General features: G+C 41.0%; 1 protein-coding gene across 6 annotated transcripts in view; it reads left to right on the plus strand.

Annotated features, from left to right (window-relative positions):
- The window catches only part of EFL1 (elongation factor like GTPase 1), a 113,951-nt gene that overhangs the window by 76,400 nt on the left and 23,751 nt on the right, over positions 1–13,800 (plus strand). For all 6 annotated transcript variants that reach the window (XM_086364323.1, XM_086364326.1, XM_086364321.1 and 3 more), the window contains exons 16-17: positions 9,672–9,803; positions 11,897–12,044. In XM_086364323.1, the coding sequence (XP_086220449.1) occupies positions 9,672–9,803; positions 11,897–12,044 (280 nt within the window). The remainder of the gene's footprint in view (positions 1–9,671; positions 9,804–11,896; positions 12,045–13,800) is intronic.

A 13,800-nucleotide genomic window follows, 5' to 3' on the forward strand; every position in this document is an offset into this window, starting at 1 on the left:
ATATTCTTTGCCTACATTCCTGTTGGTTGCCTTCCTTTTCATGGATTTGTACTAGTTCTTTATATGTTGTGCCTGCTGATCCTTTGTCTTGTTTTGACATTGAAATCATCTGTTTTATAACTTTTTACTTTGTTTATGGTATTTTTGTTTTATAGATTTTATAATATAGTAAGACTTGGCAGTCTCATGATGTCATCCTGACTTGTGCTTTCAAGTCCACATGAAATTTATTGTTCTAGATGGCATATGGTATAGATACAGCCGTATTATTTTTTCCATTTCATTAACTTTTTCACTTTCACACATACGTGTTTCTGGGCTCTTCATTCATTTCTGTTGATCTGTTATCAAATAGACCACCACTGGTACATTGTGTATACAGTCTTTTTTTTTAAGTTGTATTGATTTCTCAAGAACAGAGTTATGAACGGACACTTGCTATTTTTCTTTAATTTGCTCTACAGTTAACAGAAATGGCTCACAGTTTGAAGTGGCCTCTACAGTTTCAGTGGTCATTCAGTTCTTCTTTTGTTTTCTTCCTTAGGTCATTTCAGTTAGAATCTTTTGTATACTTGTGATGAAGTTGCCATTTCATCCAGAAGTGTCTCTGTCTCCTGTTTTTAATTGGAAATATTTTTAGTTTAAAGCTAGAAGAAATCCAGTTACAGTTTCCCAGTTGTACAAAGTCATCTCTCTCTTTTTTTAAAATCTTGAAACAAATTTCTGTTATTGTTTAAAATTGTACTAGGCGTTTTATTTTCCTTACATTCTAAACATCCTACATTTCCTCCATTTTATTGAAATCTTTGAATTGGAATCACATCTTTGAGGGAGCATCACTTAAAACCATGTGTTACTATACAAAATATAAATTTAGGTCAGTGGGATGGGATTCAAAGCTTATAAATGGATATGATTATAAGCTTGTGCCTTTCAAGAAGTTGTTACAACCTTCATTACAGTTAACTAACTAATGGTATATATAAAAAATTAAATATGCTCTTCATACATACACCAGAAAACCCTAATTAACAAAACTGTTACTAAGACAGCTGCTGATACTACCATGACCATTATAGCCACTACCTCCATTTATGAGTGCTGACTCTGTGCCAGGGACTCTCTTATTCTTTTAACTTACTTGAGGCTCATGGTAACCCTACGAAAGTATCATGTGCCATAAGTATATATGGAAACTAAAACTAGAGAGGGATGAGGTCACTGGTATAAGGTTAGAGCTTTAATTAAATTCAGATCCCTCTGATTCCAAGTCGAACATAACAAGAATGCGTGTTGCCTAAGGAAAAAAATTGATGACAGGTGCACGATCTCGGAGAAATGGGCACGAACGGGGTGCCAATGTCTCTTCATTCCTGCTTTCTGATCCTCACTGCAGCTGTGGGTAATGACTTTGGATTCTCACCTGGGCCTCCACTGTTGCCTTTTCCCCCACTCAGCACTCAGAGTTATCTCAGATACTCCTGAGTGTCAGCTTCCCTGGGAAGTCTGTAACTTCTCAATTTCTCTCCCCACATAAACACACCTTGTATTGTTCCTGTTGTGACACTTACTACATTACATTGTAATTGCTTGTTCATCTGCCTTTGTCCCCCTTCAGATTTTTCCCCCCTATTTTTTGACCGCACATGGCATGGGGATCTTAGTTCCCTGACCAGGGATCATGCCCCCTGCAGTGGAAGCTCAGAGTCTTAACCACTGGACCACCTGGGAAGTCCCCCAGGTTTACCTGTTCATTGAAGAAACTTTATGAAGTGCCCAGTTGTGCCCCTGCCCTTAAAACTAAGTTATTAGAAAAGTATCTGAATATTGAATCAATTTCAGTTCTTTGAAAGCACAACTTTATAAGCTCTGGAGTTTAGACGCCAAATAGAAAAAGCTCAAAAAGATACTAAAAAGAAAAAATAGAAGCAAAATAAACGGGGAAATTGTAGCCTGAAGGAAAAAATGTGGTGGGTTAAAGTGTTTATTACATAAAGAACTAGTAAAAATGGTAGGAAAAAATTATGAACCTCAAGAGTTGAGAAATGCTTTGACTAAGTAATCATCTGCTTAGTTTTCCAAGTTTGGATTGCATCCTCATTTCTCCTTGTCCCTTCTTTCCAATTCCTAAGTAACCACCAAGACGTGACAGCTTACCCTCGCTTCTCTAGTTCATCTATGGTCTTCCACATCCACACCCTTCAGAGTAAAGTCTAAACTCAGGTTGATATGCACATCTCTTGACAATCTGTCTCTGCTTTCATTCAGCCTCCTGTTTCACTAGCCCCCCAACTGTGTTCTGTGCACCAGGTATTCTGAAACTACTTTGGGTTCCCATCGCATCCCAGCACTTTTGTATTAATATATGCTGGGTTCCTTCCCCATAGTCCTTTACGTATATTTCCGTTCTAATGGAAAATGTCGTTTTCAAATATTTTAATTATGTGCATCATCCTTTCTCCCGGGTTAGCATCAGTAGATTCTTTATCATGACATCACATGCCAAGAGACAACCAGAAGACTGTTTTATACTGACTGCCCTTTCATTCACCTTGAGATACACCATTCGGCACCATTCAGGTACTCTGTGTTGCCTCCAGGTCCAAGATGAAATTTCTTCCCCTGTTGAATCCTAGACCCTTCCAACCATGTTAATTCCCTTGGTGACGGCCTACCAAGTGATACTGTTTCACAGGAATGGTGGTTGGGGGCATAAATGAAAGTGGTCCTGATGCACAAATTGAAGCTCCACAGTGAACCCTAATTATAGCTCCCTTAACCTGGTTCAGGACCCTGACGCCAAGTTTCCACCTGTTCTCAAGTATAGACAAAGACAGCAAGCCTACACAGTGCTTTAAATAAAAACAAAAAAAAGGTTTTGGTTCTTAAGGTGTTACATTTTCCATTTATTGTAGTCTCTATGTTGAGAAAAAGGCCCCACATTCTGATGAAACTTTCTTAAAAACTGTTATTAGCTGGTTAAGAGCTCCATCTGTCCCTAGGAGAAGAAAAAAAAATCCTGACACAGTGATGTCATTTTGCGAGAGTTTTCCCTTGGGCCTCCTATAACACCAAGAAGCTAAAGGGCAGTTGATTTAAGAAACGTGTTTAGCATAATGGACAGACTTGATAATCCTCTGAAAACGTTAGCAATACTGGTCTGTGCTGGAGATGCTAGGCAAGCAGGCTTGGAAAAGGCCCATTTCTTATTTATTCTATCATAGCTGCCTGCCTGCTGCCTCCATGACAAGGGTTATAAAGCGCATGGACCCCCTGATAGCCTTTGACTCTCAGAGAGTAGAATCCGAGTTTGATGGGAAAGGTGCAGAATAAAGACACGAATGAGAGGCAGAGGATGTGGGCTTCCTTGGTGTTCAAAGACAGAAGGACCAAAACAAAGGTTTTGTGGGTTCTCAACAATTGCTCGGCGAACCTGTACTTTAGAAAAGACATTTTTTGTGTGTGATAGTTGTCTAACCCTCGTGTGTCTTCTAAAGCAGTGTTTATTCCTGTCACAGGCCTGAGGCTCTATAGATGTCCACGGTACATACCTTGGATTTACTGTGAAGATTTAAAGGAATCCATTAACTTGGGCTTATTAAACAATTTAAGAGAAACAGGCTGGTGGTTCTGGGTGAAGTGATGTTAAAGTTGGCCTGAAATAAAACTTTGGAGATTAGGTGACCATATTCTGTCTAGAGCCCTAACATGTTTTACCACAAAGTTTTTTTTTTTTTTTCGATTCCAATAATATTTTTATACCGGCAATGAAAGAGCACTTTACACATCTAAACTTTGCTAAAGATAGTAATGCCGTCCTCTGTCCAGACAGCTCACAGTCTCGTCCCCACGAAGTGGCGTTAGAACTCAGTAGTGACTTCACCATGTTCCTGCTGCCAGTGTGACCTCATTTTCGACTGATTCAACCTGTGCAGCAGGGGGTCGTTAAAGGAAAACAGTTGTCGACAAAAGGCCCACCGGTCTCTCCAGCCCTACACAGTATTTTCAGTCTCACATCATAAAAGCTGTGCCCCTTTATGTTGCTTGTTTATGGAATACTTTTTAAACAATTTGTATACAGATATTAAAGGTTACTTTCCATTTACAGTTGTTATAACATATTGACGCTACTCCCCCTATGGTATAATACATCCTATGCCTATTGTACATGCAGTACTTTTGTGCCTGTCCTCCCCCTCCTCTGCATTGCCCTCGTCCCTCCCCACTGGGAGCCACTAGTTTGTTCTCCATATCTGGGAGTCTGCTTCTTTGTTTGTTGTCCTTTTTAGATTCCAAGAATAAGTGATATCATACAGTATTTGTCTTTCTCTGACTTATTTCAGTTAGCATAATGCCCTCCGAGTGCTTCCTTGTTGCTGCAAATGGCAATATTTTCATTCTTTTTATGGCTTAGTAGTATTCCATTATATACATACAGTCTTTATCCATTCATAGCCAAGATATGCTTCCAAATCTTGGCTACTGTAAATAACACATTTACTTTTTATTTGAAATATCTTTTTGTGTATCATCATATGCGAATGATATGACCAATAAGGGGTTAATATCGAACATATATAAACAGCTAGTATAACTCAACATAAAAATCAGTGTGACTAAAAACATGGGCCAAAGAATTAAATAGATATTTTTCCAAAGGGGAAACAGATGGCCAACAGACCCTTGAAAAGATGCTCAGCATCACTAATTATCAGAGAAGCGCAAATCAGAAGCATGATGAGACACCAGCTCACACCTGTCAGAATGGCCATCATCAAAAACAACACAGATAACAAATGTTGGTGAGGATGTGGAGAAAAGGGAACCCTTCTACACTGTTGGTGTGAACGGGAATTGGTACAGCCACTGGACAGCAGTGTAGGAGTTTCTCAAAAACTAAAAATGGAATCATTTGTAACAGGAAACAGAGACAGTCTGGAAAAAAATTTTGGTCTGACGGTGTTTGCAAAAATGCTGATTTTTGATTAAGAAGCATTTGAAGGGTATGGTATGCACTCTTGTAAGGGCCAGTGTGCCCAGTGGGAGAACTCGGTGTTGACTCGGGTGTCACCCCAGTCTGTGAGCTAGAGTTTATGAGTGCATGCTCAGTCGTGTCTGATTCTTTACGATCCCATGGACTGTAACCCGATTGGCTCCTCTGTCCATAGGCTTTCCCAGACAAGAGTACTGGATTGGGTTACCACTTCCTCATCCAGGGGATCTTCCCAACCCAGGGATTGAACTGGTGTCTCTTCCATCTCCTGCATTGGCAAGCAGATTGTTTACCACTGAGCTACCTGGGAGGCCCAAGCTAGAGATCACTCTCCCAAAATAGCTAATATTCCTTGTTATCTAGAGAAGAATTGGGACCAGCAAGGACTCGGATCCTTCATCTACAGTCAGACAAAAGTTACTGGCGTTTGTATGAAAACAAGCTAGAATTCTTGCTGTTCAGTAAATTCTGTTTGCTCCGTATTCCTCAGCCTGTTTTTTTTTTTTTTCTTTTCTTTAAATCATACGCTTTTTTAGAAATATGCATGGAAAAAACTTTGCATCCTCTTTAATCCTTGAAACAAATTCATGCAGTGCTAATTTTACATATTTTTTTTCTGGCCTATCACTTCTCCTGTTTCAAAAATTCTAAAATAATTCCCTGAAGGGAACATGTCCTTCAGCCCTGATCTCAGTTGAAAAATGCTTGAGCAGGTGTACTGTATGTGAAGGAATCATTCCTCCTTAACTGATTCAGTTGTGATTTAAACAAGTGAAGTGAAAATTCCATGATTTAAATAGGGGAAAAAAAAAGGCAGAGAATTATATGGAAATGTTGTTGTTGTTCAGTCACTAAGTCATGTCCAACTCTTTGTGACCCCATGAACTACAGCATGTCAGGCATCCCAGAGTTCGCTCAAATTCATGTCCATTGAGTCAGTGATGCTATATGGAGATTATAACAGTGTAAATTATGTGTGCCAATAGAGGAAGGACTAAAAAGGGAAATATATCAAATGAATATAGTGACAATATTAGAAAGGTATTACATGGGGATATGGTGGTTTGTTTTATTTTTTTCAATTTTTGTTTATTTATTTGGCTGCACTGGGTCTTAGTTGTGGCATGTGCGATCTTTAGTTTTGTCATGCAAATTCTTAGTTGCAGCTTGTGGGATCTAGTTCCCTGACCAGGTATCGAACCCCAACTCCCTGCAATGAGAGCAAAGAGTATTAGGCACTGGACCACCAGGGAAGTTCCGGTGTGTTTTTTTTTTTTTTTTTTTTGTATCTGAATTTGTATGCAGGTCAAGAAGCAACAGTTAGAACTGGACATGGAACAACAGACTGGTTCCAAATAGGAAAAGGAGTTCGTCAAGGCTGTATATTGTCACCCTGTTTATTTAACTTATATGCAGAGTAGATCATGAGAAACGCTGGACTGGAAGAAACACAAGCTGGAATCAAGATTGCTGGGAGAAATATCAATAACCTCAGATACGCAGATGACACCACCCTTATAGCAGAAAGTGAAGAGGAACTAAAAAGCCTCTTGATGAAAGTGAAAGTGGAGAGTGAAAAAGTTGGCTTAAAGCTCAACATTCAGAAAATGAAGATCATGGCATCCAGTTCCACCACTTCATGGGAAATAGATGGGGAAACAGTGGAAACAGTGTCAGACTTTATTTTTCTGGGCTCCAAAATCACTGCAGATGGTGACTGCAGCCATGAAATTAAAAGACGCTTACTCCTTGGAAGGAAAGTTATGACCAACCTAGATAGCATATTCAGAAGCAGAGACATTACTTTGCCAACAAAGGTTCGTCTAGTCAAGGCTATGGTTTTTCCATGGTCATGTATGGATGTGAGAGTTGGACTGTGAAGAAGGCTGAGCACCGAAGAATTGATGCTTTTGAACTGTGGTGTTGGAGAAGACTCTTGAGAGTCCCTTGGACTGCAAGGAGATCCAACCAGTCCATTCTGAAGGAGATCAGCCCTGGGATTTCTTTGGAAGGAATGATGCTAAAGCTGAAACTCCAGTACCTTGGCTACCTCATGCGAAGAGTTGACTAATTGGAAAAGACTCTGATGCTGGGAGGGATTGGGGGCAGGAGGAGAAGGGGACAACAGAGGATGAGATGGCTGGATGGCATCGCTGACTCGATGGATGTGAATCTGAGTGAACTCCAGGAGGTGGTGATGGACAGGGAGGCCTGGCGTGCTGCGATTCACAGGGTCGCAAAGAGTCGGACACGACTGAGCGACTGATCTGATCTGATCTGATCTGACATCATTTTTAAAACAGAAAGCTTGTTTTAAAATGTGTTTTGTATAAATATAAAGTTCTATACTTAATAATTATCTGACAGTGCAACAAGAAATTCTCAAAGTGATTTTTAAATCATTTTATTGTGATTCACCCAAATAACTCCAATGACTGTCATTGGAGCATAATCTTTTCCTTAAAATCTTAATCTTGACTAGGAATAATGACTTTTTGTTTTTCTGTTTCTAGGGGAGTTGCAATCATGTTCACAAATCTGGGCCTATCTAAGTAACAAGAACAGCAAAAATGTAAACCAGAAGGTTTTAAAGAGACAGTGTTCAGAATATAGTGACCATCTGCAGCCTGCTTCCCTGGTGACATAGAGGAGAGACCAGCATTTATCTTTTCCTTGAAACCATGTGCTATCTGAGCAGGAAGGAAGTGCCTGCTTGCCAGAGGTCAGAGCAGGATGGATGAGGTTTGAGGGGGAGTATTTACTGTAAGGTTGTCCTCACCCCCTGTATTCATGGTAGATGTTGTTATTTCTAGTAGACTTGATGGAAACTTGGGCAGGCCCAGGTCTGCCGTGGTACGTAAGGGACATTAACAGTAAGCCATGGCCAGGCATAGATGTCTCTGTGTGCTGGGCCAGGACGCACAGCAGTAAGAAGTGTAGACCTTGACCAAGGAAATGAACCGGCGGCACCTTGGAGACATAAGTCTGAAGAGGGTCCCCCGCACAGGAAAGTTCTAGCGGTCATATCATGAGTTAAAGTCAGAGGACCTAATGAGGTTTAGTGTGAGACAGAAAGGGATTAAAAGGGCCTGATGCCTCTGAAACCCAAAGGGTAGTTGGTAAAAGTGGAAGAAGCATGTTTTCTGTGGACCTTTGAGGAATGGAACTCAGGACAGTGTGTAGAGATGGGGGAGACATGTTCCAGCCCAGTGTGAAGAAGGTGTTCCTATAGCTGGAGTGACCCTGTAGTGTAGTGGGGAGAGTGATGCCTGGAGACTTTCAGGAGGGGCAGCTGGAGGGGGCTTTTCACCCGGTGTGATCAGACTCAGAGAGACCTCTGCCACCTTCTGGGCTTGTGTGTCGGAAAGCTCTGCTTCAGTTCCCTCCTCCAGGATGGGTGGTCCATGGTGCGGCACCACAGCACCCTGTACCTTTACATCCATTTGTGAGCCGACAGCAGCAGAGTTGTTTCCTTTCCATACTTGTCTCTAAGCTGGAGATGGAGAAGCAGAATGCTGCTTGAATATCCCTGCCCCTTTCACCTGTCACTTTCTCCTAAAACAGGTGGCCTCTCCTTCCATGCCCTCTTTAACATTTACCTTATGGACAGGGAGGCCTGGCGTGCTGCGATTCATGGGGTCACAAAGAGTCGGACACGACTGAGCGACTGAACTGAACTGAACTGAAACCAAAAGCATAAAAGTGGCCCTTCTATGTGTTTCTTAAAGTGAAAGTGAAATTTGTTCAGTTGTGTCTGACTCTTTGCTACCCTATGGATTATACAGTCCATGGAATTCTACAGGCAAGAATGCTGGAGTGGGTAGCCTTTCCTTTCTCCAGGGGATCGTCCCAACCCAGGGATCGAACCCAGGTCTCCCACATTGCAGGTGGATTCTCTACCAGCTGAGCCAACAAAGGAAGCCCAAGAATACTGGAGTGGGTAGCCTATCCCTTCTCCAGCAGATCTTCCGAGTTTCAGGTAGATTCTCTACCAGCTGAGCTATCAGGGCAGCCCGTGTGTTTCTTAATTTGTTCTAAAGTGTTGTCTGCTCTTACTCTGGATGTGAGGTTCAGTATGACCCCTTCATCTCACTTTTGGAGGCATTCTCTCTGTTCCTGTCTGTTCAAAGACAGGGGTCCCCAACCTTTTTGGCACCAGGGACCAGTGTCATGGAAGACAGTGATGATTCAAGTACATTATATTTATTGTGCACTTTATTTCTAGTCTGCTGCCACCAGCCGATCTGACAGGAGATCCCAGTATGCAGCCCAGAGCATGGAAACCCCTTCTCTAGAAGCTTATGCAACTCCCAGCTAGGAGCCTGAAGTGGATCAGAGCAGGAGAGGGATGAGGTGTGGGGTAGCTGATACTCTGGTCTGAAAGTCTCTAAAATTCTGTTTACCCGCATGCAAGTGGATTTGGCAAAAGAGATTATTTCAGTAGAGACTCATCTTCATCAAATTAATGTATTTAAAAATTTTAGAGTTCCAATTTAAAAAGTAATTGATGTCTTCAGACATACGTATCTGGACAGGATCACTGCTGTGGTCACGTTTTAGCCTGATTTCTTAAGTGTTTTTTATCTGTGACATATATACTGGGTTGACGTTATTTTTCTAACATAAATTCGGAATTTGTCTTCTTTTGTTGACTCCATGGGTCTTTTCCTCCCCGCAGGAATTGGAGGCCTTCAGGACTTCGTGCTGAAGTCGGCCACACTGTGTACCTCACCATCCTGCCCGCCATTCATACCTCTCAACTTCGAAGCCACCCCTATTGTGAGGGTTGCTATTGAACCGAAACACCCAAGTAAGATGGCCTCGTTTTTAAAAGCATGTGATGTTCATTACATTTTTTAAATACATGCATTTAATGCTTGGTTTCTCCTGGTTTGTTTCAGTAGTAGACTGTCAATTTTCCTGGAGGTACATAACAGGGGTATATAACTCACAGAGCCATAAGACCATATAGACCACCACCATTTCCAGGGGAATCTAACCTCTCTCTTAGGAATCTGGCATCTTTAGGCACCTTTGCTATCCAGGGAGACTTTATCTTCTTTTTTATGGCAGAAACGGGGTCATCTCTGCATCCCCCAGAACCCTGGCACAGGGTCATGTCTCAGCAGAGCTCATGTTTTATGTGACTGGTTCTTTAGAATCTTATGCAAGACTGCTTGATTGAGAATTCACATCTGCTCCCCCGTGGGTGTGCTAGATCATCTGGCATTCCCTTTGTGTTTGGAAAGCACTCCCTGCCCCTTTCTGTCTGGCTGTGTGATAGCCACACACACCAGGCCCTATAGGATTAATAACTAATACTTAGTCTTCGGTTCCTACCATGTGCCTGGCCGATCCTCACTGACTCTTGTACTTTACTTCCTGTGACTATCACTCACCCCCTGTTCCCTGTGACTCTGCTGCCAGCGTTCAGGGGTAGCCAGTGAAGTGTCTTCCAGACTGCTCTAGGGGAACCAGAGAGCAAACGTTTGATTTGCTCACAAACACAGATTTCTGTTGACGTGTGTAGTAGCTCACTGCCCCTGTATCTGTATATCCCCTCTCTCCTCAGAGCTGGGCCCTCAGAAAGCTTGTCTCTGCCCCAGGTTCTGAGACATATCCTAGCTACTGAGGATCCCAGAGACCCTTAACAGATAAGTATGATGGTACAGGGAAACCCAAATGAACTTTTTGGCCAGCCCAATCACTTGTGATTGTGGTTTATAATTCTGTTAGTTACCTAGGACTGCCTAACATGTTACTCCAAAATTTGGTGACTTGAGAGAACAGTAACTACTCCTATTATTCTTGGCGATTCTTCTGGTCAAAAGTTCTGGAAGGGTTCAGTTAGAGGGCCTTATGCAGTTGTAGTTGTGTGTAACCACAGGCTGCAGCCATCTGAAGGTGTACCTGGACTTGCAAGGTGGTTCACTCACAGGGTCTCACAAGTCGGTGCTCACTGGGGACCTGGATTCCTCCACAGGGACCTCTCCTCACAGCTGCTTGGTGATCCTGGAGTGCAGTGTGGTGACTGGCTTTCACCAGGAGTCCAGGACACTAAAGCAGAAGCCTTCTGTGATCTGCCTTAGGAGTCACATTCCAGTCTGCAGTGTTGTGTTGATCCGACGGGCCAGCCCGGTTCCCTGTGGGAGAGGACTGCGCTGGGTGTGACTAGCAGAAGACGAGGGTGACTTGGGGCCATCTTAGAGTCTGCCTTCCACAATGAGGCTTCATTATTTTTTAAAACCTTACCATAACACTTTGTAAGATAGCTGCACAGATCTGTTTCTAGGCTCCATTTATTGTAGCCCTTAATATTAGTGACTGTTATTACTGAAAAATGCACCTCACAAAGTTACACACAGTCCAATGGAAGACATGCGTTATTGGCTTTACTAAGTCATAATATCAGTTTTTACAGGGCCACTTACCAGTTACACAGATTTTGATGAAATGAAGATGGTGATTTTTTTTTCTGACTTCAGTTTTTCTCATACTAATTAGAATACTGATTTTATAGTTTTATAGGTACTATATGGAAAGAGTTCTGTTACATTTCTACGTATATATACATTTGTAATATATTTTGGTGATTTACAAGTAATAATGGTAATTTATATCTGCTGAGAGTTTGAAGAAGTGGTATGGATCAGCTTTGGGAGCCTTGATGATAAGTTTGTGACATGTGTCTCATGTTAGCTGTCTGTACAAATAAATTATTAGAAGATAGTTTTCTTCACATTGCTGTATTATTTGGAAAAACAGAGTAAACCATTGTTGTAAAAGTTCATCACATTATGCTTTTCCCTTCAGAATTTGTCATGAGTTTTCCCATGGATGCTGTCTTTAGATTATGTCAGTCCTTACCTTGTATTTAATCAGTATTTCATTTTGTTAATCTAGGTGAAATGCCTCAACTCGTCAAAGGAATGAAGCTGTTAAACCAAGCTGATCCTTGTGTCCAGGTTTTCATTCAGGAAACAGGAGAGCACGTTTTAGTCACAGCAGGGGAAGTCCACCTTCAGCGCTGCCTGGATGACTTGAAAGAAAGGTTAGGTGGCAACCGAGATGGAGCCCCAATCGGTGGGGTGTCTTAGTGTTTGCTAAGCCCCTTGAACGTATACTGTTGTTTGCTGTTGGAGAAAAATTGAGTGCCCTCAACTTAAACATGAATTGTTATTGTGTTATTGGACCATAGATTTACTTTTACTAATAGTATTCACTGCTCTGCTTGCATGATTTTGCATTTTTAGTGTAAGTCATAAAATATTTTCATAAATACGTATTTAAGCATATACACACACAGCATGTTGGGGCAACAAAACAAAATCATATTTTGTGAACTTAGACTGTAGTTAGGATAGACTTCCTTATTGATGTCATCTCTGCAGTAGAGACCTTCAGTAAATCTGCATATTTTTCTATCATAGTGATATGTAAGTGTCATAAAATAGGCATAACTATTCCCAAATAACTTTTTGTGAGTTGTGTTTTTCCTCTTTATTCCAAAGGTAATATATGTTTATTACAGCAATTAGGAAAATACAGAAGAATAAAAAGAATCATTCAGTTACCATGCAGAGATAATTATGACCATTACATTTGGGTTGATAAATCCCTAGTCTGTTCTATGCATACTCAAATATCTACAGATATCTGTATATACAGCTCTGATTATTTGGTTCAGATAAACTGCTAACTGCTAACAACTGCTAACTGGTAACAACTGCTAACTCAGAAGGTAGCATATTATATTGCTGGCATATTTTTTAGGCTTATAATCCATATTATCCTTAAAGTCTGTACCAATTTACACTGTAACTAGCAAAATGTACTTGAAAGTGTTCCTTTTCCCAAACTTTTGGCAGCCCTGTATATCATAATTTTTTATATTTTCATCAGTCTGGAAGACAAATGTTTGTTCATTGTTAATATACACTTTCTGTGCTTAGTTATGATACTGAAACATTTTTTAATGTATTTATTGATCATTTGTTTTTCTTTGATGAATGGCCCTGTAGTGGCCTTCTTTGCTTTTGTTTTTCAATTTTCTGGGACTTTAATAACCATGATCATTATAGTTAAATAATAATTGTAAGTAATCAACATAATTACCTACTAAATATTACATACCAGTCACTGTTAAAGTCTGCATGTCTCATTTAATTCTTAAAGCAACCTAGTAAAATTGGTGGTGGTGGTACTAGTAGTAGTAGTAGTAGTAGGTACTATTGTAGTTGTACTTTACTACTACTAATAATACAGCAGAATAAGAAGAGCTGCTTCTGCAGCACCACCTACTTGGGGTTTATATTCTGTATCTCTCTTTCTCTCTCTCTCTCTATATGTGTGTGTGTGTGTGATTTTATTTATATACTTAGTTTTGGCTGTGCTGGGTCTTTGCTGTGCTCGGGCTTTCTCTAGTTGTGGCATCAGGGGCTCCTCTCTAGTTACGGCGCTCGGGTTTCTCATTGCCGTAGCTTCTCTTGTTGCAGAGCACAGGCTGTAGGTTGCCTGGGCTCAGTAGTTGTGGCGGACGGGCTTAGTTGCCGCAGGGGTTTAGTTCCCCAACCAGGGATCAAACCAGTGTCCCCTGCATTAGCAGGTAGATTCTTAACCACTGAACCACCAGGAAAGTCCTGCAGAGGGTTTATTTTATTCTATTTTTTAAATAATATTAAAATGTTATTTTTTGGAGTTTTTGAACTATTTTCTTTCTTTTTGCTACCAAATTAAAACCCAGTGTTAAGTAACCTTACATTTCTCAGGTCATTAACTTGCCTTTAAAAATAACACTTTTTGGTAAT

Source organism: Bos grunniens, chromosome 21, assembly GCF_055505025.1.
Source record: "Bos grunniens cultivar Pamir isolate PY7600 chromosome 21, Bosgru_T2T1.0, whole genome shotgun sequence".
Lineage (NCBI taxonomy): Eukaryota > Metazoa > Chordata > Mammalia > Artiodactyla > Bovidae > Bos > Bos grunniens.